We start from the raw sequence: 22,593 nt of genomic DNA, 5'->3' as shown, positions 1-22,593 counted from the left end.
ATTAGTAGAGTGCCAAAGCCCATGCCAGGACACTGTCCTACCCTGTCCCTTCCTGCCCTCGCCAGAGTGGAGTGGCAATCACCTCGAGGAACCAAAGGACCCAAGAGCTCCTAGGCAGCAGTCAGTAGTCCAGGGGCAACCTTTGATCCAGGGGATTTGAAACAGGTTTTCCAAGGCCAGCATCAGAGGCAGAAATGAGAAATCCCAAGGTCAGAGACAAGTAGCTGCAGCTGGAACTGGATGGTTATTCTGACTCACCAAAGGGTCCAAAGCCACAATCCAATCCCTGTAAAATGGCTGTTTTGTTTATCTAAACTCATAAAGACTAGGAGGATTCTCTGAAATCGCTCTGGTTGGTTATTGGACCGAGGGGCTGTTTATACCTAGAACCTCTTACAAGATCTCTCATAAATCATCATGATTGGGAGGGTCCCAAGAGCACAGCCAAGTCAGAAGCAAAAGCTATCGGAGTTGGGAGAATCTTGACGGGGCATCCAGGGCAACCCAGTGAATCTCTAACTAAGGATCTCTGCTCTACCATATTGGAAAAGATGGCTTGTAGTGGACCAGCAAGGGAGAACCCACTACTTCCTGAGACAGTTCTTTGCATAAAGGAAGAGAAAAACTTTCTAACTGCCACTAAGAGTTAATTACCATCAAACCAAAGACTGGCTCTCCTTCGTCTAGTGTTTCTAGTTCTGCTCTGAAGGGCCAAGCAGGGAAAGGCTGATCCCCTTCCATGGGAGAGCTTGGAAAGACTGCAGCCAACTCCTCCGTTCTCCCTAAGACTTTTCTTTGTCAAACTAAATAGCCCCAGATCCTTTCCATGAGCTTTCTCTGATTTGACTTTAAGCCCCTCTCTCCATTTTAGAGGACCAAAATGACAACCAGATAGGGCAACGGACTCAGAATTGCAAGATGTCAGAGCTGGGGAGAATTCTCCAAGCTCAAATGATCCAAAGTCTCTCTTTTAGAGAGAAAAGCAGAGGCCTTCGCTGGGGTGAGGATTTGCCCAAGATTATAGTGCTCTTGGCTATCAGAGTCAAGGCTTCAAAAGTCAGATCTCTTCCTGTTTTCTCAAAGACCTCTTTGGGGAAAGGAAGCAGCTGGCCATGGGAGGACTCATCCATCTAAATGGCAATCATGCACCTTCCAAACTAGACTCCAAAGAAGTGATATGGAAACAGGATAGAACAAGCAGCAGCTGAGGGGTGGGAGAACAGACAGGGAAGAGCCCTTTGGGTCAGGTCAGTGAGGAAGGGAATAAGCAAAGCTCAGAAGATTCAAGCTCAAATGCAAGGCCACTCCACCCAATCCCCCTCCCCAGCCCCAATAGTCAAAAAAGCACCAGCTACAAAAAGGTTAAGGTAGCTCCCTCTGCCTAGATTCTCCCTGGCTATTATGCCAGCCTGAATCTGACTAATCGGAATAGTTGGCACTCTCTGCCAGCCCTCCCACAGTCAGCTCTGTCCTTTCCTGTTGAACTCCACACACAGTCAAAAGGCCCACCCGCAGCATCTCCCTCTTCGATCCTGCCAAGGCCTTTTTTCCCACCATCCCGGCGACAATTACCCAAGAATCGGCTGGGTTCTGGATCCTCTTGACAGCAGTCAGCCAGAAGCCTGGGCATCCTGAGCCTTGTGGACAGAGATGCCAGGCATCTGTTGAATCTCTGCTGTGAGCTTGGCTGGGGGGCCAGGAGGGGATTTGAAGGGCTGGTGCTCGGGGGTTATTTGGATGGCCATACAAAAGACAAAATTTCTCGAAGCCAGGCCTGAATGAGCCTATCCCTCTTCATTTGTACTTCAGTGACTCAAAAGACAAAGCTGAATTTCGGAAGTCACCAGCTCCCCGTGGTATAAGCTGCTCACTAGTGGAAGGCCTGGCTGACAAGGACTTCCAGATAAAATCCCCATGTGTCTTAGCCATAGTACTATGCCACCTCCTCCTCAGGCAAGTATCCACAGAGGAGGGCTGGCAACAGTCTCTGGCTTGGACTCAGAGAGAGGCAACAGAACAATTCTAAAAGGGCTGTGTCAGCCCCTAGTAGCATCTCCTTCTAGGGCTCCATGCCAGAATTCAGAGAGTGAAGAATCTGGTGGGATGAGGAAGAAGAAACAGGCTTTAGAGAAGGCAGCCTGAGTCTGAGCCTCAGAAAGATACTGCTCTGCCTCAAGGAAGCTCCAAACAGAAGCTGATCACTGGACCCCAGCTCCCTCCTTCCTGGGATAGTCACAACGGGAACTCAACTGAACTGTTATTTTCGTACTTTTACGTTTGCAGTGGATTCTAGCTAGGTTCTACTCACTCAATCTGGACTGAGAGAGTGGAAGTCACCCATGGGACATGAACTTGCTTCCCTCCCCCTTGGTCTGGTCCTCTCCCGTTCTCCCTCTCTTTGCTCTTGGCAGAGCTAAGCCATCCCCTTGGGTCCTCCATTATATCCCTTCTGGGAATGTGTCCTGCCCATTCCTCCTTTTCTCATCTTCATTCCCTTCATGACTGTATCCTGTCCCTCATGCTTACCAACCAACCCAGATCCATGGTAACCCTTTGCTGCCCTTGCTCTCTGTTTAGGTTGTCATCCCACCAGGGCTCTCCTCCTCCTTCCACTTTTCAGCTTGCTCCCCAAAAGAGAAGTATATACCTGCTGCCTCTCTTTCCACTTCTGAGGCCCCCATTTCAATGGCAATGCTCTCTCTAGTTGGCACTGCCAGTGGCACCTTTATGGTTAAGCCCTACGATCTTAGCTCAATCCTCCTCCTCCTTCTGAGAGTTTCAAGAGCTCAGGTCACTGCTAGATGCTCTCTCCCCACTGGGCTGCTATAACAGTGTTCTCTCCCTACTCGGGTCTGTCTGGATATTCCTTCACTGCTTTATCTCCCACCTCACACTCACTATGTGTAGCAGTCTCCCTAAAAGGTCTCATCACACTCTTCACCCCCAACTCAACTCTCATATGATTGGTTAAGTTCCTGAACTACAGCCTTCACTGGCTCCCTATTTCCTAGAGAGAGTAAAATACAAAATCCTTGGGATTCATTCAAAAGTCGCTACAATCGGCCAGTATTGAAACTTGTTTTCTCTTTCCCTCCTCTTTAGGGTTTCCCATCATTCTCAAAGCCCCAGGTTGGAGCGTGCTCAGGTGGTGGAAGGCTTATAGAGTTGGAAGGGTTTCTTTGCCCACTCTTCACCTTGGGCACTCACCTTGCAAAGGATCTCTGCCCAATAGCACCATGGCGGGTCAACACCCAGAACCCCTAGAAAGCCTGGGCTGTCTATGAGGCAAGGATTCTGCTGAATCCACTCAGACCTAAGAAGATTGAACCCAAGCAGAAGCTTGGAATTAGGGTTAGACTAACAGTAGTCATAGGGCAAGTGAGACAGTGTCTGCTTCCCTTACACTGTACAAGGGAAACCAGGCCACCACCACCCAGGAGCAGCCCCAGGTCTTGTCTGCTGCTGGGGGTGGGGAGAAGGGGGATGGGGGGAACAGGAGAGGAAAGCCAGTTGAATTTCCCTAAGCTGTGGTTTCAAGGCTGTGCATATGCTAGCGGTCATCAGGCCTGAGAATCTGGAAGAAATTATGGGGCCTCTGAGATTTTGCTGAGTAGGAAGTAAAGACAGGATGTAAAAGACACACACACACACACACACACACACACACACACACACACCACACCCCCTCAGGCCCTGAGCCGACTCTCCCAGCCAAAAATTGGCCTCATCATCTCCACCCTCTTTTACAACAGAAACTTGGAACTTCTGGACAATTACAGAGCCCAGAGCCCAGAGGTCCAGTAGAGGAAAATCAACATAAGCCAATTCAGCTGGTAGTCAGTGGCTAGCATCATGCAGTCTATATGAGTGGAAGAGATACTGGGAAGGGGGCCAGGAGACTTCAGGTTGAAGACTCACTGCAGGACCTTGGAAAGGTCCCCTCCCCTTTGTAGGCCTCCATCTCTTTCTCATTTTGTGGTGTTCTCGAAGGGCCGTCCTGGCTCGGCCAATGGAAGTCCATCACCTTGACATCTGGAGGCCCCCTCATTTAAGTGATTACTCTGAGAACTTGGCCACGTCCTGGGAAGGGCCTCAAAAACTGTAACCATGCTACAGTCCTGGGAAGGAACGAAGAAATGATTTCACAAAATTCATTTACTGAAGCCAAAGAAGCAGTGGGAAATACAGATGCTCACCCCATAAACTCCATGGTTCTCTAGTCATGAGCACAGCCCTGTCAGGAAGACAGGCAGGCAGGTAGGCAAGCAAGCCTTTGCCTTTCCCTTTTCCTTTGGGGCAGCAAAAGGGGAAGGGGAAAAGAGAGCTAGAAAAGAACAATCCCAGAAATCAAAGAGAAGCATGGACACCAAAGGCTCAAGTCTTCCTGCAGGCTCTTCAGTGTGTTGAGGTCTCCCCGTTTTGTCTTCCTCAGTCTACCCTGGGCAGGGGACCTCATCTACATATATGCCTCAGTCAAGTCCAAACCCTTCTTCAGGCAGATTCAAAACACAGACAACTTGGTCACACTTCAACCCCCCTAGCTTCTCACTACAAAACAACACTGCTCATCTTTCCCTCCTACCAACTTCCCCTCTCATGGCTCTTGAACCCTCATCCCCTCTGAGCCCATCTGGTCAGGGCATTTCATCAGCCGAAGCAGTAGGAAGCAGTAGACCCCTTCTCCCTCCTCAAGTCAAAAGGTAAAGCACCTCTTCTCTCCACACCAAGACAATTCAGTCATTTGTCCCAAAGAGTAAGTCCATTGCCTTTGGTGCCATCTGGCCTTAGGAATTCTCCACTTTTCCCATCTGTAACCTCACCTGCATGGTAGACCAAATCACCAGAGGGATAGGCCATCAGGCATGGACAGACAAGAACTATTCTCACCTTTTGCCTTAGCTCGCCAGGGGTCAGGCTTCTATGACACTTTCAGACTCAGTGCAATGCCCATCATCTCTACTACTTCCCCAAAGCAACCTGGGCTCTGGCCCTGTGTCCCCTGGCTCCAAGAGATGGCCTTTTGCCTTTATGTCCACCTCACTTCCTGTTCTGCTTCTTAACATGCTGCTAGTTCTTCTTCCCAGCTCTCTTTTCTGGGTTATCTTCTCCCAGTAGAATGGAAACTCCCTGATGGCAGGGGCTGTTTTGCTTTGAGGCTGTGCCAAAGCACAGAGTAAGAACTTAACAAATGCTTTGGCATCTATTGGCACAGAGCCAGAGGATACCATAGGCTCTTTGCAAGATGTTCGGTGCTTATACATCTTGTATCCTCAATCAAAAGGCCAGGTCTACATGGACTCTGCTATCCCTTAGAAGTCACACACTCAAAGGTACCATCCTCTCAGGTGACTGGGTCCCAGAAGCCACAGACATGGGAGATGGAGTTCCCCAATTCTACTTGTCCCCCAGACCAAACTGTACCTCATCCTCCAGTTTCACCACCTTGGCCTGGGCATTGTTCAGGGCCTGGTCCCGGATTTCAATATGGCGCCGCTGGTCCTCATTAGTGGAACGCACAGCTGTCAACTCAATCTCTAGCTTTTCCTTCTCCCGCTGGGTCTCTTTATCTGTCAGGACAAGAGAGAGTCATCACTACCACTAAGACTTTGGGCCAGAGCCTACTTCTTGACTGAGCAAACTCACCCAACTAGCTCTTGTGCCATTGTTTCTTTTGGGACACCCCATGGCTCCAAATTGGAGACAGCTGTCTGGAGGCATAGCTGCGAGGTCCTGGGCCAGATACTTCCCTCTTCAGGTTGGGGAAAGGACAGTGCCTGGGGCTCTGCCAATCTCACAGGATCATGAATTATCAATGAGATTAATAATGTTTGTCTTTTATTTTTGAAGAAGACAAACAAGTGAATTGGATTTGACTGGGGGTGGGGGGGCTGTGCTAAGTCACCAGTCTCACTTTCTCCTCCAGAGTCATCTGGGTTCAGTGACCAGATATGAATCAGGATGACTGGAGGTATCTCTGGATGAGGCAATCAGGGTTAAGTGACTTGTCCAAGGTCACACAGCTAGTAAGAGTCAAGTGTCTAAGGCTGGATACAAACTTCCATTCTCCTGACTCCAAGGCCACTGCTCTGTCCACGGTGCCACCTAGCAGCTAGGTGGTGCAGTAGATAGAGCAACAGCCCTAAAGTCAGGAGGACCTGAGTTCAAATTTGACCTCAGACACTTAATGATTAGCTGTGTGATCTTAACCCCATTGCCTTGCTAAAAAACAATCCTGTTTGAGTCTTTACTTTGTAGATAGGGGATCCTTTCCTTTCAACGAGATTAGGCACTCTGTAACCCCAAAGCGCTATAGAAATATGGGCTGCTGCTCTGTCAATAACTCTACCTTGTATCCCCAAAGTCTAAAGTCATTGAGAGAGCTTGGAGGCAGAGCACAAAGAGGCAGAGAAGGTGGCTTAAGGCCACTGCATCTCACTTCCTTAACGCACAGGGGTAGAGGCAATGAGCCAAAAAAGGCCACACCCCCAAACTCTTACATCTAATAGATCAGTATATATGATACCCAATAAAATGTACTTGAACCCCCAAACCCGCCCTTTCAACTGGAACATTATTTCTGAGCTGTGAGCAAGGCTGAAATTAGGCTTTCCCTGGAGACCAGATGTTGCTGGGCCTAATGGCCCGCCCCTTCTCTCCACCCCCCAATCTCTTTGCATCTGTTTCTCTCTTGGGAATGTACTCATCTTTCAAAAGGCCTGGTGGCAAAATTAGAAGGTACCCTCCTGCCTTCTCGGGGAAGAGGGGAGGCACCCAAAGAAGGGCTAGAGAAAGGCATGAGGGTCTCCCCCAACTTGTCCCCAAATGGGCTAAATGGGCTTGAGAAACATGAGCTCTCCCAGCAAGAATCGAACTGTGCATGTGCCCAATGACTTCCCTCATTTTCTGTGGAATGGGATGAAATGGGCCTAGGGAATGGGAAGAGGGTACCAGCACTCTAAGGCTTCCATTGAAATCTATTTGGGAGCACCTAGATAGCAGACACTCCAATATTTATTGGGTAAATTCCTTCTCTCACCCACTCCCCAAAATAGGAGGGTAGAGGACAAGAACACCAGAGTGGCAAGGGAAGGTACCCCCAGACTGCCCCAAGAGCATGAAGGAAAAGCTGGAATTTTAAGATCAACCTTGCAAACAAAGTCACTGAGAAAATCAAGTTATCCAAATGAATGGAACTTTAGAGTGGGGGACTACAAAGTCACTAGGACATCATCTGGTCTGCATCTCATTTACTTAAATAAAAACAGTCACAGTCCAAGTTTTAATGATTGGACTGATGTTCAAAATCACTTCTTGTAAACTGATTAAAAATTAGAATGAAAACCAGGGTACCATCACTCCTTCAGTGCCTCCTTGGCCAAAGGGTGCCATCCTTTGAATGTGAATCCCCCCTAAAGGCTAATGACAGTGGTCCAGGCTATCTCCCAATTTAGCTCCTTGGCCCTATCTCGAAGTGACCATGTTAGGTAGATGGCTCCATGATCATTTACAAAGTCTATTTTATGAGCTCATTTGTGGGTCAAATGACCACACACACACACACACACCCCAAGTTCTGTCCAGCGTGGAAAATTCTTTTGGAGGCATGCGCTGTTAGGGCCCTAAGACCTTTTCCAAGCAGGTTAATAAAAACCTGGTGTGAACAGGTGGGCAGCGGACAGTTGTCTAAGTTGAGGTCTGAGCTCAGTTCTTTGGATTCAGGCCCCTATCAAGTTCTGGCTGGCAGGGAGGGCCCTTTGCTTGGGTACTCAGCATCCTGGGAGGGTTTAATGAGTGCCACAGCCTTGTCCTATGCTCCTGAAGGGCCCAAAGTACTGGTACAAGGCAATATGGGTAGAAAGGCAAGACCACCTAGGCATGGCCCACCATAGTGGCCTGGCTCTCCTCTCCTTGGGTGCTTATGCCAGGGAGCTTTGCCCTTCTCCTTGCTCACAGCCCTGTCCAGGGAGAAAAGCATGAGATCACTCATTTTCCACAGGAGAATATGCAGTGTCCAGAAAAGGGTCCTCTCCTGGCCTCTTGCTTATTGACTTCATTTCTAGTCCTCATTGGTACATGTGGGTGTGTGTGTGTGTGTCCAGGGTCTAACTGGGCCCTGCTCTGGTACCCAGTTCAGTCCCAACAGGATTGGCTCATGTTGTGACCCTCTAACCACCCCTGTCCCCCCATCAAATCCTCCTCCATTCTCTGATAAGCCTCACAAGACAAGTCCCTTCCCCAATTCCTCCTTTGTACAAGGAGGCCACCCCAGGTTTCATCCTGGGGCAGGGGCAGGGCTCTGGGCTCTTATTTCAGTTCAGCTCTGACTTGCTGGGAGAGTTAACAGGCTAGATATGACCAGGATTTCCTTCTCTCCAGGTTTCAGTTGCCCTTACCTTAAAACAAAGGTGGAGGTTGCTAGGTGATGCTGTGGACAGAGTACGGGTCCCTGGAGTCAGGAGGATCTGAGTTCAAATTTGGCCTCATACACTTAAGAATTACCTAGTTGTGTGGTCTTGGGCAAGCCACTTAACCCCACTGCCTTGCAAAACCAAAACCAAAACCAAACCAAAACAAAACAAAAAACCAAAGGTAATTCTTGCTTGTTCACCTCACAGAGCCAGAAGATACCTTAATTGTCTCTCATTTTGCAGATGAGGAAAATGAGACTACAGAGTAACATGTTTAAGGACACACAGGTAGTACTGGAAGCCAGCTCCTCTGACTCTAAAGTTGCTATACCTGGAGACCTCTCTCCCCTTAGCTGACAGATTCTCTTCTCCAAATTTCACAGTTCAATCCCCATGGGACCTCCCCAACCCAAGTGATTCTCATGGATGGAGTCAGAATCCCCCAGTTTTGTAGGATGGAGGGCCCCTTATTTTCCAGCCTACAATAGTAGCGCTTGAGAGAAATAAATTCAGTTGATCCCATTTGTATAAGGAGGTAAACCCACCCTGCCAAAACATTCACTGTTCCTATCTGGAGACATTTCTAGACAAGAACCTGGAAGGACTTGATGCCGCCCTCATGCCCTTTGTTCTAACCCTTTTATCCAGTCAATAAAATCGGGCTTCACAAACCTGCACCATCCTCACCCCTGGTGGAAGAGAGACTTCCGTCTTCAGTGCTCTCTCCATCAGGGAGCCAGCCTGGAGCCTGAACCAGGAGAGAGAATGAAAGCCACCTCCTGGCCCCCGATGACACCAGAAAAACTGCATTCCTTTCAGTAAGATTACTGACAAAGGAGCAGGCAATTCAGGGAAGAGGTGGGTGTGGGGTAGTTGAGGGGGGGTACCATAATAGGGCAAGAAGAAACCCAGCTCCAAGCCCCAGCCAGCAAGGCTTGGGGCTGCTCTTCCATGGCCCAATGGCCCGTGGGCATCTTTGGGAGCATCTGCAGAGAGGGGGGCAAGTAGGGCCACACAGGCTTCTCTCTGTGGTTCTTTTGCACCTCCTCCCATGTGATTAGGGCAATTGGAAGGAATCAAACCCTGTATAGGACTGGGCGGAGCCCATAATAGATTCAAAGAGAGGAGGGTGAATTCCCTCTTACCAATCAAAGGGCATTTTAGAGACAATGAAAGGCTATTAGAAGGTAGGCCTGGCTCCTCCCTCCCGAACTGCAGGCCAACTCTGGCCACAGCAGGGCCTGCCTCCAGCCAGCACAATGCCTTGGCACCATCCAGACACAGCTCAAGGGTTCCTGAAGGATTCCTGTTCAGCGGGGGAGGGGGGAAGAGGTAGGGAAATCTCATTCCCAAAGTCTTCCTGGTATGCTTTCAGCTCACACCCTCCCCCCCAGCCCCCACGATACTCTCTGGTTGGCCTCACTATACTCTGGATAGTTGGCCATAGCAAGGTAGCTGGGTCAGTCTACTTTCAGGCTGTTTTGGGGAAAGGTCCTCAGTCCTGAGCCAGGTCCAAACCACCAGAGACCCACTTGCCCACTCACTTTGTGCAAAGAGCTGGGAGATGGTCTTCCTGGTGTCCTCTGAACCCTCGTGCTCCTTCTCAGCAAGCTGCTTATTGGCTGTCTCCATGCGCTCTGTGGGATTGGAGAGGGTCACTCAGCAGGGAGCAACACACACGCTTCCGACCACATATGCTTCTTGTCCCTTAGACACAGACCCTAGCTGAGATAAGCTTGGGCCTTCTTGCCAAACCCAGGAATGGGGAACTAGAAATAGATGAACCCAAACTTGAACCCCTGAAGGAAGTTGGCCCACCAGGGAGTGAGAGGTGGAAAGCCACATGATGCCGCCTCTTCTTCCATCCTGTGAAAACAACCAAGCGCCAGTTGGGTCCACAGCTCCCATGACCTAAGACAAGGAGTCTCAGGAAGCTCATCCCCAGGACAGCCCAGAGCTTTTGGAATGTTGGAACTGGCAGCAGCTCATTCAGCTTGGCCTCAGGGGGGCCAAACCAGCATCAACAGGGGGAAGGTGTGGGGAGCCAAATTCTACCTCCATGGAAGGAAAAACTTGCTGACGACGAGAGCAGCCGAATGAGGTCTGGGCTGCCTGGGGGATGTAGGCCCTGAATGGGTTCACCTACAAGGGGAGCTTTAAGGGTGGTATGGTTACTCATTAGGGACAAGGGACTGAAGTCACACTTGGGACTAGAGGCAAATTGGACCTTCCTGTGATTGAAGGGAGATAGAAGACTCAAATGCCAACTTGGGGTTTACTTGAGAGCTCTTAATGGAGGGCTGGCACATAGTGGGCACTTAATAAATGTGGATTAAGAATGCTCCTGGGCAAAGTACTTATTCCAGCCTCAGTTTCTTCCTCTTTAAAATGAGGGAAGTTGGCCTGGATGATCTCTGAGTTCCCTTCCGGCTGTGACCCTGTAAGTCCATAAAAAAGTCTTAGAGAAAATTTGGCCCAATCCTGCCTTTCCCTATTTTCCAAAGAAGGAAACAAACTGGAGAGGAGACCAAGAGCAGAAGTACTGAAATTCAGAGTTGGAAGATATTGTGGCTGTGTAATCTCAGGCAAGCTCCCTGGGCTATGGTCAAATGAGGGGGCTAGGCTGGAGGACCCAGAGGTTTCTTCTAGCCTGTGGTCTCAGAAGCCCAAGTGCCCGTCCAATGGGCACTCAGCCTCTCCGGCTCACAGGAAAGTGTCCCCTGTCCCATCTCTGAGGCAGACTTTCAATGCTTGAGGACAGATAGTGGGGCTTCCCTACACTTCCTCTCCTCAGGCTCAATTACTCCCAGAGTCCTCTAAACCACTCTTATGTGACTTGCCTCATATACTCAATTTTCAAGAAGACAGGATTTTAAGGAACCCTGCCTCCCCTTCCCTCTTGCTCCTGACTTTTATGCTAAGCTAAAGGTGAAAGCAGAGAGGACCTACTAGAGTTACCTAGGGCTAAGCCCTTCCTGTCAACCCTGATAGGCAAAGGGGCACAACAGGGTAGGCCAGGGAGAGTGGCAGCTTAGAGATGTGCCAATTTCCAAGGGGAGCACCTCTGTCACTTCAAAGTAGGTACCTTCCCAAGATTTTTGGTAGATGCCATATCACCCATCTTTCACTGGAGAGAAACCAAATGATGTGTAAGGGGAGAGCTGTCTGTGCTCATTAGGAGGGTTGGGCGGTTAGAAAATTTCTCAGAGGAGGGGCTGCCCCATCTCTTTCATATCTCTTCTTCTTCCTCTGCTCTTTCTTACACACATGCACACACACATGCACAATTCACTGGGAAGACAAGAGTTATAGAGCACATAACAGAGAACTGTTTTTGTGTTCTCCCTGGGTCCACCTTAAGAGCAGAGTGTGCTACCTTGCAACTCTTCCAGTTCCTTTCTGAGTCCCCTTTTACTAGGGGGATATTTGGGCAGGTCCTTGCCAAGCTGGAAAGAAAAGGAGGGACAGCAGATACAATTCTGGATTTGGAGTCATGAACCTCAGATTCCAATCCTAGCATGGTCCAGGTTCTACTTGATTAAGTCTCTGTCCCTCTCTGGGTCCCTGTGTGTGTCAGGGGGAGAGGTCGGGAACATGATGGTTCTGAAGTCCTCCATTTATAACATATGAATCTAACTTCTCTGATTTCATCCCCAGACTTTCCTGCCTTCAAATTGACCAGCACCCGATGGCCCAAGTTTCAATTGTACAAGTACCATTCTCCAGCTTTTCCCCCCAATCCCCTGGTATTCTGATATCCCAGCCTTCAGAGAACCCTACCTCGAAGGTCCCGGTTAAAGTCATGGAGTCTCCGAATCTCCCCCTCTAGCTTGTTTCTCATAGCCTTCTCCAGGGTCTCCCGCTTGGAAGAGGTCTTCACCAGGTTTTCATAGGCCTCTGAGACCCGTTGGATTTCTGTCTCCAGCTAAAAGGGTGATCCAAACCAGAAAGAGACTTAGCAAGAATATTTGGGGGCAGGGGAGAGAGAGAGAGAGAGAAATGAGTCAGTCTCTAGTTTGAACCTCAAGTCTAATACCGACATTCAGGAAGCAAAAATAAGTGCTAACAATACCACTACTAGGTCTGGATTCCAAAGGGATAAAAAAGGGGAAAGGACCCGTATGGACAAGATTATTGATTGGAACTCGGTTTGTTGGTGCCATTAGGGAATGGATGAACATATTGTGCTATATGATTCTTTTTTTTTAGATTTTTCAAGGCAATGGGGTTAAGTGGCTTGCCCAAGGCCACATGGCTAGGTAAGTATTAAGTGTCTGAGGCTGGATTTGAACTCAGGTACTCCTGACTCCAGGGCCAGTGCTCTATCCACTGCGCCACCTAGCCGCCCCGCTATATGATTCTGATGAATATTACTATGAAATGATAAGCAGGATACTTTCAGAAAAAACCTGGAAAAACTCACACAAACTGATGCAAAGTAAAATGAGCATGAGAACCATGAGAACACTGTACACAGTAATCACAATATTGTAAGATGATCAACTGTGAATTGACTTAGTTATTCTCAACAATACCATGATCCAAGACAGTCCCAAAGGATTCATGTTGAAAAATGCTTTCTGCCTCCAGAGAAAGGACTGATAGAAGTCAGAATACAGATCAGAGCACTTTTTTTACTTTCTTTCTTTCCTTCTTTCATTTTTTTGTTCCAGTATTCTTTCATAAAATGACTAATATGGAAATATCTCTTACATGAGTGCATAGATATAACCTATAGCAGACTGTTTACTGTCTAGGGCGGGAAAAAGGGAAGGAAGGAAGGAAATATGGAATTTAGAACTCAAATTTTTTTTAAAAAGTGAATGTTGAAATGGTTTTTACGTGTAAGTGGTGGGGGGATAGTTTTCTTAAAAAGAGTAAGTGCTGATGTGCCCACCAGAAGAGCTCTTCATTCCAGAGGATTCAGAGCCAGATTAAGTTAGGAGTTCACCATGACCTTGGTTTGGCCCAGTTTAAAAAAATGGTCCTAATTTGTCCTACATAAAGAATCTCAGAGTTAAAAGGGACCTCGAAGGTTCTTTGGTCAACAAGTTAACAGGCCTTTGTCTACTGTCTACACTACAGGAACTTAAAGTCACATAGCACCCTAGAGCTGGGAATAAAAACTTGGTTCTGAGTTCACCTATCAGCTTGATATATTCCTTCATCACTCAGAAAATGAAACAGAAGTTTAGGAAATAAATCTGCATCTTATCTGGCAACATCCAGAGTCTGGATGAAATCAAGAAAGAGAGTCATGATTTAGCCCCCTTTAGTTCCTGATAGAACTTGACCCACTTCAGAACCACTGTCCTTACCAACAACCAAGTTCCTATAGAATCCAGGATCCTAGAGGTCAGCAATATACTGATGAGGCTGCCATGAGAAGGACTGAGACTAGGGAGTGAGGAAGGAATTTGGTCCCTTGGCCCAATACTCACTGGAGATTTAAGGTGAGTCGTTTTCAAAGCATTGGAAGCCTTATGGGGAAGCCAGTGGGGCAGTGAAGTGGCCATGTGGCTCACTGGTCAGGGACCCAATCAACAAGGAGAACTGGGTCATCCATGGGTCCCACACAAGCATCTCAACCACCTTACCAGCCCTTCAAAGTTGCAGGACCTGGGTCTGCAAATGACTTCGTTACTTCTCTGGCTCCCTCAGCTTCTTCCTTTGTGTAATGAGGGGGTTGGATTAGAGAGACTCCCCTCTGTTCTATATCTATGGTTCCATGATAGTCACAGAAACAGATCCACATCCACCATACACCTCTCCATGGCCCTTTCACTGGATCACACTGATTCTTCCCCCTTGGGCCCCCAGGTCAAACTCCGATCCTTCCACCCTCTCAATAGAGAGCCTAACCATACCTCTAGAAAAGGAGATCAAGAACATGGAAGGACTGGGGTGGGAAGGGTGAGGTAGACATGAGTCCCGACTCTAGTAATTCCCTGGTCCCCACCAACAAATGCAAGGCAACCACTCCCAAGCGCATTCTCTCTCTCTACCAACCCCTAGAAGAGGGTGCTAACTTCCTCCTGGAGGTAAGGAAATTTTGCAGCTCAAAAAAGATGTCAACCATTAACCAGCTCAGCCAACTCCGGAGGTGGAACTAGACACTGTGTATTTACTGGGAGAGGCTGTGGATGACAACCTCATTGAAGTGACTGGCTGCTGCTGTCTCCCTGTCTCTAGCACTTGAGGGCCGGCCTCTGGTGGTCTGTCTTCAGGACCCTGATCTGGTGTTAAACAATCAGGCCTCAACCACTGCTACTCTTGAGAATCTCCCAAGGACATAGGCAGAGAACAACACACTGGAGTCCCCATCCACCCACTCAACACACATGTAACCCTCCCTCCAACACACACACACACACACACACACACACACACACACACACAAACAAAACTCTCCTCCCCAGATGGCTCACATGGGAGGTGGAGATAGTGAGTCATAGGAGCTGTCCAGTGCCCAAAGGAGAAAGAGGTGAAGTTGGCAAAAGTTTGGTTCCATTTACTGGTCTCCTTGAGAAGTCAAGAGTCAGGGAATTTTGACTGTAGGCTGTCCTTAGGAACACTGGGCCTCAGAAACAGAGAGATTACTAGCCCCAGGTTGTCACCCATTGTATAGCTTTGGAGAAACTAAGACTCCTGTCCCTGCCAGAACCCCTCCCCTAACCATGTTCCTAAGTTGGGGAGAAGAGATTGCAGCAGGAAATAGACTCTCCCAAGCTTTTAAAAAAATTATATTGGAACTGAAACTTCCGAGAAGAGGTCTTTACCTTCTGCAGTTTCGTAACTTTCTCATAGCAGGTGTCTAGCTCCTGCCGTAGGGACCGGTTTTCCTCAGAGAGAACCTCCACCATCTGCTGAGCTCTGAAGACGATAGCATAAGGGTCTGATGGCATGGGCTGGTAAGGTGAGGGGAACTGCTGAGCCCGAGGCATGGCTGGGTATGCTTCTCCTGGCTGCTGCTGGCTTGGATTGGACTGGCCCTGGCGGTAAGAATCCCCCTGGTGACTCTGACTAGGCAGGAATAGTTGCTGAGGCCTGGGCAGGAGAGAGTTGGGCTCTCCCTGATTCAGGGGGTATTGCTGGGCAGGTGATGGCCTGCTTGGTGGTGGAGACTGTAGCAGGTTCAAGGACCCCAGTGATGTCACGGAAGATGTAGGGCTATGATGGTGAGGGGTCCTTGGCTGCAGTGAGATGTCCTGGGCTGGCCTGAAAGGCATGAAGAACACATATGATCAGCTCAACAGCAAAGAGGTTGGGGAGAGAAAAGGGGAGTGATGTGGGGGATAGGGGGGCAGGGAAGGGTCATAATCCCACCAGAGAATCCATGCACTTCAAACATTCAGTTCTCTGTCTATGTCATCCAGATAGAAAGGAAGATGCTGGCAATCAGGATTAGAGTCAGAATTAGTGTCAAACCCATGACCAAATACAAATTAATATAGAGGCATCTTCCCCCATAAACCTTTAGGAGAGAGGAACACAAGTATTCAAGGAGCACAAACTGAGGAAACCAAAGTTCAGAGGGCTTCAGAGCAATCAATACTATCAGAAGCAGGTTCTTTCTTGATTCTGAGTCCAGATCTCTGTCAGCTATTTCAGAGTATCTCTATTTTCCCTCAAGTTCCCTTCTCAAAACTCAGGCCCCCCTCTGCCAAAGGCCCAAGGTCTAGAAAAGGTCAAAGTCCTAGTATGTGCTTTGGTCTCTTTTCTGTGTGCAGTAGAAATGAATTGTCACCAAAGAAGCCACACTTTGACCCCCTCAGTTCTGACTGCTGAGTAATTCAGCCCTGCCATCGACTTAGGCTTCTAAGGAATCATCAACATTGCCCACCCTTCTCTCTCTTGACCATCCTCAACCCAAGAACCTAAGTCTTGCCTCATACTGCAGATGGGCATCAAACCTCAGACAGCATCACGTTAGAAGGGGTAATCCATGTTCATTCAGTGGCTTGCCAAACATTTAATAAAGGTCTACTAAATCTAATGATGTGCCCCTACTCCTATGAATCCCCTGGGGCCAAAACCTGAAGGTCATTCCAAAGGAGATCCCCTGAACAACTACTATCCAGGGCTCTCCCTCCTGGCACCATGTAGTGCTATATTTCAGAATTGGGAAGAGCACTATAGGGCAAGAAGGGTCCTTCAACATCAGCTAGATCAAGTCCCCCACTTTACAAAAAAAGGAAACTGAAGTCCAGAGAGATGTACCTCAGGCATGGGTTTCATAGGGAGTTGGTGGCAGGCTGGGATTAGCCTGCCTGCCAATTCTAAGGCCCTTTGCCCCTGACCCCACTGTTGGCCATTGTAATTGTTGAACATTCTGAGCTATGCTATCTTGGACCCAATGATAGACCCACTGCCATTCCTTTCCATGGGTCTTGGGGTCTCAGGACTAGAAGAACATAAGATCCTTGAGGGAGGGACGAGTTTGCATTTCTCCTTGCCACCCAGGGGTAAGATGACAGGCACGGCTTTCAAAGTCTAAGAAGTAGTCTTCCCTTGGAAAATCATGCATGTGCATTGCATCTGGAGGCCTGGGCACCCATTACGACTCACAGATACTTGGTTTCCATGGGACTCATCAGGAGGGCCCCTGATGAGGGCTCATCTTCCTTCTCCCCAGACCCAGGGTTCAGGAGTAGTCTAGGAGCACAACCCTCCAATTCTTGCCCCTGAATCCTAAGAAGCAGAGCATAAAGGCACAGTGAAGATGGAACCAACAAGACAGGCCCTCCTGGCTTGAAGTGATGCAGAAGACTAGGGAATGTGTCAGCCTGACCAAGTGAGGCCAAGGACCAGACCTAGTGATTAGGCAAGAACTGAACCACTCCCATGTAAACAGTTGTTCCTAAGAATAAATGAGGAAAGTATACCTAGACAGATGCTTCAGATATGCTACCCAAAGAACCTCAGGCTCCATTTCTTCAACTGAAAGACTCATGTTGGGCAGCCCATCATCCTCCTAGAATCTCCTAATGCCAGACATACCTACCTGATAAAGGTTTGACCAATCAGTGTGGAGTGCCTAAGCCACCCGGCACTTCACTGGGAGCAAGGATCCCAAGAGTTCTACTGTACTTTGGAGGGCCATGCAGGCTTCCTTCCTGCAGATATCCAATATTTACCCCAGGCAAAACCCCCTTACTAGTCAAGTGGTTAGCCCAGTTTCCTCTTGAGAATTGTACCAGTTTTTTCTCTATCTCCTGCCCCTACTAGATAGGCTAGAGAGTTTCTCTGTTCTTGGGTTGCCTACAGTAAAAGCTCATTTTATCAGCTTGTAAGAAAAAAAAGACTCCCACAAACAGAAGAACAGCCCTGACAAGCAGATTTCCTCTCATTCAGCTTGTCACCCCCCCCCCAACCTGCCCCTCCTAACTGACTGAGGCTTGGGGCAGGTCACTGAACTTCTGTGATTTTGACTCCCTTATCTCTCTGCCCCTCCCCAAGATATCAGTTACCTCAACCTACCTCACAGACTTCCAGAGAGAATGCTGAGGAATGGAAGCATTATAAGAAACAAACTTCTATGTAAATTTTTTATGTATGAGACAAAAATATTTAATTCAACAAATATAGCCCAGCATTGGCCCTGGCCAAGTTGGGAAGGTGGGGAAGAGAAGAGGTCAGAAAAAGCCCCTACCCTCAGGAAGCTTAGAGCTAGAAGGGGAGGGGAGGGAACCCAGAGGCATCCGGTACAGTCTGTAAAACTCCCACTTGCTCAAGGAGACAGATGGCAGCTAGGTCCTTGGGCTAAGAAGCCATTGCCTCATCATTGGTCCACCCGTATTCTGTGTGGGTTTCATGCTACTGACCTACTTTGAAGGACATCATGTACTGGCCTTGGGAGGCGATATCTTCCTGGGGTTCAAAACAGGCTGCAGGAACTGAGGGGACTCATGCCCTACGGGGGCGTTCTCTTTCAGGCCTCTAGCCCAAGAGCAAAACCAGGCTTCTCTCTGACTCTCTTGGGCCCATTCAAGCAACTTTCACCATATAAACTCTTCTGAGTTTCTGGCACCTATGCCTCAGCAGCACCCCCCCCCCCAACTTCCCCATGTCCCTAGGCCTGCCGGTCAGACCACACAGTCTGGCTGATCCAGCACTCAGCAAAGGAGTCTGGTCCCTCCTCAGAGACAAACTGAGAGGAAGCAGCTGCGCCTCAGTTTCTCCAGGCTGTAAACAGAAGGGAAGAGCTATAACACAGATCTCCCCTTACTGGCTATTGTGAAAAGGAATGGACTTCCTTGCCAAAGTCCATCTGGATCCCAGCAGCCACGCAGATGAGAAAAGTTGAGGAGCATTAACACAGCTTTGTGGCAGGAGGGAGCCCTGCAATCCCCTTCCCCACCCCCCACTCAGGCAGCCCACCTGGCTGAGCTCCCCCATTGCAACATTAGCCATGCACGCCAAGCAGGCCCAGACAATATCATCCCAGGATTAGGGCAGGGCCCTGATCTCTGAGAAACCCCAGGCCCCAAAGCAGCCAGACAGTGGACTGCTCCATCTTGGTACCCTCAGTCAGTAGCTCTCACACAGTTTGGGCAGGACCTCTAGCACAAGGACACAGGTGAAGCCAGGAGCCTGGAACCCGACTGGGGTCTTTTCTTTCCCAGCCTCTCCAGGGGTGAATCAGACAGAGAGGGCTCGGCCTTCTCTTGCACAAGCTGCACTGTAAGGTCACTCTTAAATTCCACTGAACAATGATTGAAAGAAACCTCAGACCTGGGCAAGAGTTCAACAATGGGAAGGAGGTGGCTGCTTTCTTTATAAACAAAAATAATCTTTCTTTTTTTTTTCAAAGGTTTTCTTCTTTTCTTTGCTTAACAAAGCATTCAATCAATGTATAACTCTAGTGTGCAGAAAGAGCCGGGAGATCAAGGCCGACAAAGGTTTGGACAAAGGTTTGGACCGCTTCCGGCCTCTCACCGGGCCTCCCATCTGGAGGACCAGCTCCTGTGGGCACTCTCGGCTGCCCAGACTAAACGACCACTGGAGCGCTTTCCAAATCTCAAGTTCTCCCGGTCCCATTCTTCCTCTCTTTTCTTTTTCTTTGAGGGGAGGAGGGAAAGAAAGGGATTCTTTTTTTTTTTCCCTCTCCAGCTTCCCAGCTAATCTCCAGACCTTCTTGGAGCCTCCCTGGCAGCCAAGGATTTAGCAGCAATTTGCTCAAGGGTTCCTGTCTACGGCCAGCTCTGTCATTTGCGGATTAAGGACCAAATTTCCACTTCTAATTGTTGGGCTTCCTTGTAAAGCTAACTGGGCCACAGGAAACTGAGGTACCCACGAGGCAGTCCAACTCATTTCCCCACCACGCCCTGCAAATTCACAGTCCAAGTCCACTCAGCGCAAAGCCACCCCATTCTGGCCCCCTCCCCGAAGGGGCCAATTTCTCATGGGGACCCCCCTCCAGCCCCTAGCATACAAGGCCACACGAGTCATACCCGCGGAAAGAAATCTTGCTAAGAGGCCGATTTTCCCGGATTGGCATTTTCCGGGATGGAGAGATCAGCAGATAGCTGAGGGGGGAAGAGACAATGAAAAGTTATTCCCCAGGAATTTCTGCAGTTCAATTTCCCTTGTGGCTTAATCAGTAATGGAGGGGGGGGGGAATTTCCCTCTCTGGGCTCTTTATTATTTATTTAGGCAGATCAAAGGGCTTTTCCCCCAGCCAGATTCAAACTTGAAATGCTCCCGGAGTCCCTTCAGATCACAAACAATACTGGTGAATGAGTTCTGAAAATAGCTTTCCTGAGCAGGCGGGTGGGCTCCTTAGTTGCTGGCTTGAGAATTGGCCCCACCCCCACCCCAGCCCTGGCCCAAGATACCAAAATTCTCCTCTCCTAAACCAACAGCAGAAAACTCCTTGACCCCCTACTCCCACTCCAGCATCCCCTGAGCTGCACAGATGCCAGTCTGCTCATTGATGGGGCTAGCCCAGTCACAAGCTCCTGCCTTCTCCTGTTTCATCAGGCACAACAGGGATGACCAGGAGTCAGTCTCCTCATTTAACCCAGACTGGTACCATTCAGTGATACATTCTCTGTCCCAAGCACCTTCTCAAGACAGTGGCTCAAGAGAAACTTGACTTTTGAAAATACTGCTGAAGAGACTAGATGGGAGTTAAAGAAGTCCGAGGGTTGCTTCATCCTAAAGGGGCCTCTTCTCCAGAGGCAACTCGAGGACTTCAGGACAAAAGGCTCTGTCTCGATACAGTAAGAGGAGAAACATGGGACAAGTATGAGAGTTCAGTGTCGTGAGATTTGGTCTATAAGGGTCATTGCCTTGACTTTAGAACAGAACCTCAGCTTCAGAGAGGGTAAGGTCATGGAGAGAATAAACAGGAATAGAGTCCAGGTTCCCTGCATGACTCCAGTGCTCTTGCTACTTGCACTACCAAAAGTGATACTCCAATAGTTTGAGGTTGTTTAGGTCCTGAGCCTTCAAACCTAACACTGTGTTTTCTCGCATGGCAGGGAGTGGAAACAAGGAAAGCCAATGTGTGTCATTAGCAACACTTGCACCAGGTCTGCCTAACTCCAAGGTTGGTCGGCCTCTCTTGTCTCAATGGAGCTCGGTGAGGCCTGGAATACCTCTATGAAGCCAGCACGCTCTCTCTGCTTGCTATTTTCAGTTACCTTCCTTAGCCAAAGGCAGAGGTACTACTGATAGAGACAGAGAGACAGCTAAACGGCAGCGGGGGGTGGGGGGTGGGGGGGGGAGCAGGAGGAAGGACCATTAGTGCACCCTCAACTTTCTACAAGATGGAAGAGAAGATTCCTTGAACTCTAGTACCCCTCACTAGGGGCCTATGACTAAGAAAATGCTGAAATCCTGATCCAAAGTTCAACACTGGAGTTCAGGAGTGACTTGGAATTATAAATAGTGGGTGGGAGGACAAGAAAATAGCCTCTTTACTGAGCCACACCCCCACCCCTACTGAGCTTCTTCCCCATCCCATCTGTTAAAGTGCCCCAAGCTATAAGAGGAGATAGTATGGACAGGCAGAATTGTGCAGGGCAGAGACACTGCTCACCTGCTTGCTCCATACTCAGGGGGGTGCTGGTACCTCATCATGGGCCCCTCCATTCTCCCAGGCTGGCTCAGACGATGTTCACTGAAGAAGTGCCCACCTTCCTGGGCTTTGCAGACCAAAGATGGGTTGGACATGCCCTTGAAGGGATAGTCAGGAGGAGGGCCCCGATGCTCCATGACCTTCAGGCTGGGTTGAGCTGGTGCTGGTCCTGGGTTTTTGTAATAGTCACTGGAACTAGTAGGGTTTTTATAGAGATCACCAGGAGGGGGTGGAGAGTGAGGAGAACTGGTCACAGGGGCATGAGCCTTGACCCCACTGGTAGCCAGAGACAGTTGCATCAAGCGCTCACTCAGGGACCGGACATGACCTTGCTTGAGATCTCGGAGTCCTTCATCCTGGTGGACTTTGCCAGGGTTAAGCCGCTGTACTGCTGGCCTGCCCTCTGTTCTCATCTTCTGATTAGTGACCCCGGTGACATAGAAAGCAGCCCCGACGCTGGCATGCTGTTGGCCTCGGAAGTACTGTGACTGAACCTTGGCTTCTTCATAGGTGGGCAGATCTTCGCTGTTTTGTCTGCGGGAGGGCAGCTGCTTCTCCATGACGTTGTTGTCCACCTGAATCTCCTGGCCCTGGGGCTCTTGGCGGGCAGCATGGGCCCCGAGTTGCTGTGGATGTGAATGTGGGTGCACATGGGGATGCTGGTGCACATGAGGGTGCTGGTGTGGGTGCTGGTGCTGATGGGAGTGCTGGTGATCCTGGGGGTTCAGCCCCTCCCCCTGAGATCCAGGGCTCCCACCCCCACCACCAGGGAAAGGTGGGACATTCCCTGTGGCTTGTTGGTGCAAGGCCAGGAGATTGCGGTTCTCATTGGGGTTCCCATAGCGCAGCTGCTCCTGAAGCAGTCGCTGGAGCACAGTTGGGGTGGCTGGTGGGTCTTCGGAATTCCTCATCTCCAAAGCTGGGGCCTTGTGGGTGGAGAGTGAAAGCGGCTGCTTGGGCTGCCCTTGACCTGCAGCAGGGAAGAGGGGAGGGGAAGGGCAACAGGGAAAGGTTGAACTGGGGGGGACTGGGGGGGACTTCAGGCTGACCCCCACCCAGCCACTTTACTGCTCAGCTAGGAGAGAAGGGGAAGGAGCTGGA

General features: G+C 49.4%; 1 protein-coding gene across 8 annotated transcripts in view; it reads right to left on the bottom strand.

The window, feature by feature from the left end:
* The window catches only part of AMOT (angiomotin), a 57,423-nt gene that overhangs the window by 19,556 nt on the left and 15,274 nt on the right, over positions 1 to 22,593 (bottom strand). For 5 of the 8 annotated variants that reach the window (XM_074207941.1, XM_074207945.1, XM_074207944.1 and 2 more), the window contains 5 exons: positions 21,454 to 22,462; positions 15,188 to 15,626; positions 12,189 to 12,333; positions 9,953 to 10,045; positions 5,422 to 5,567 (listed from right to left, as the gene is read on the bottom strand). In XM_074207941.1, the coding sequence (XP_074064042.1) occupies positions 5,422 to 5,567; positions 9,953 to 10,045; positions 12,189 to 12,333; positions 15,188 to 15,626; positions 21,454 to 22,403 (1,773 nt within the window). In that variant the 5' untranslated portion in view covers positions 22,404 to 22,462. Of the gene's footprint in view, positions 1 to 5,421; positions 5,568 to 9,952; positions 10,046 to 12,188; positions 12,334 to 15,187; positions 15,627 to 19,861; positions 20,232 to 21,453; positions 22,463 to 22,593 lie in introns of those variants that run through there. The other 3 variants (XM_074207943.1, XM_074207948.1, XM_074207947.1) reach the window with 3 other exon arrangements.

Source organism: Macrotis lagotis, chromosome X (assembly GCF_037893015.1).
Source record: "Macrotis lagotis isolate mMagLag1 chromosome X, bilby.v1.9.chrom.fasta, whole genome shotgun sequence".
Lineage (NCBI taxonomy): Eukaryota > Metazoa > Chordata > Mammalia > Peramelemorphia > Peramelidae > Macrotis > Macrotis lagotis.
This window is presented reverse-complemented; position numbering and strand designations above follow the sequence as displayed.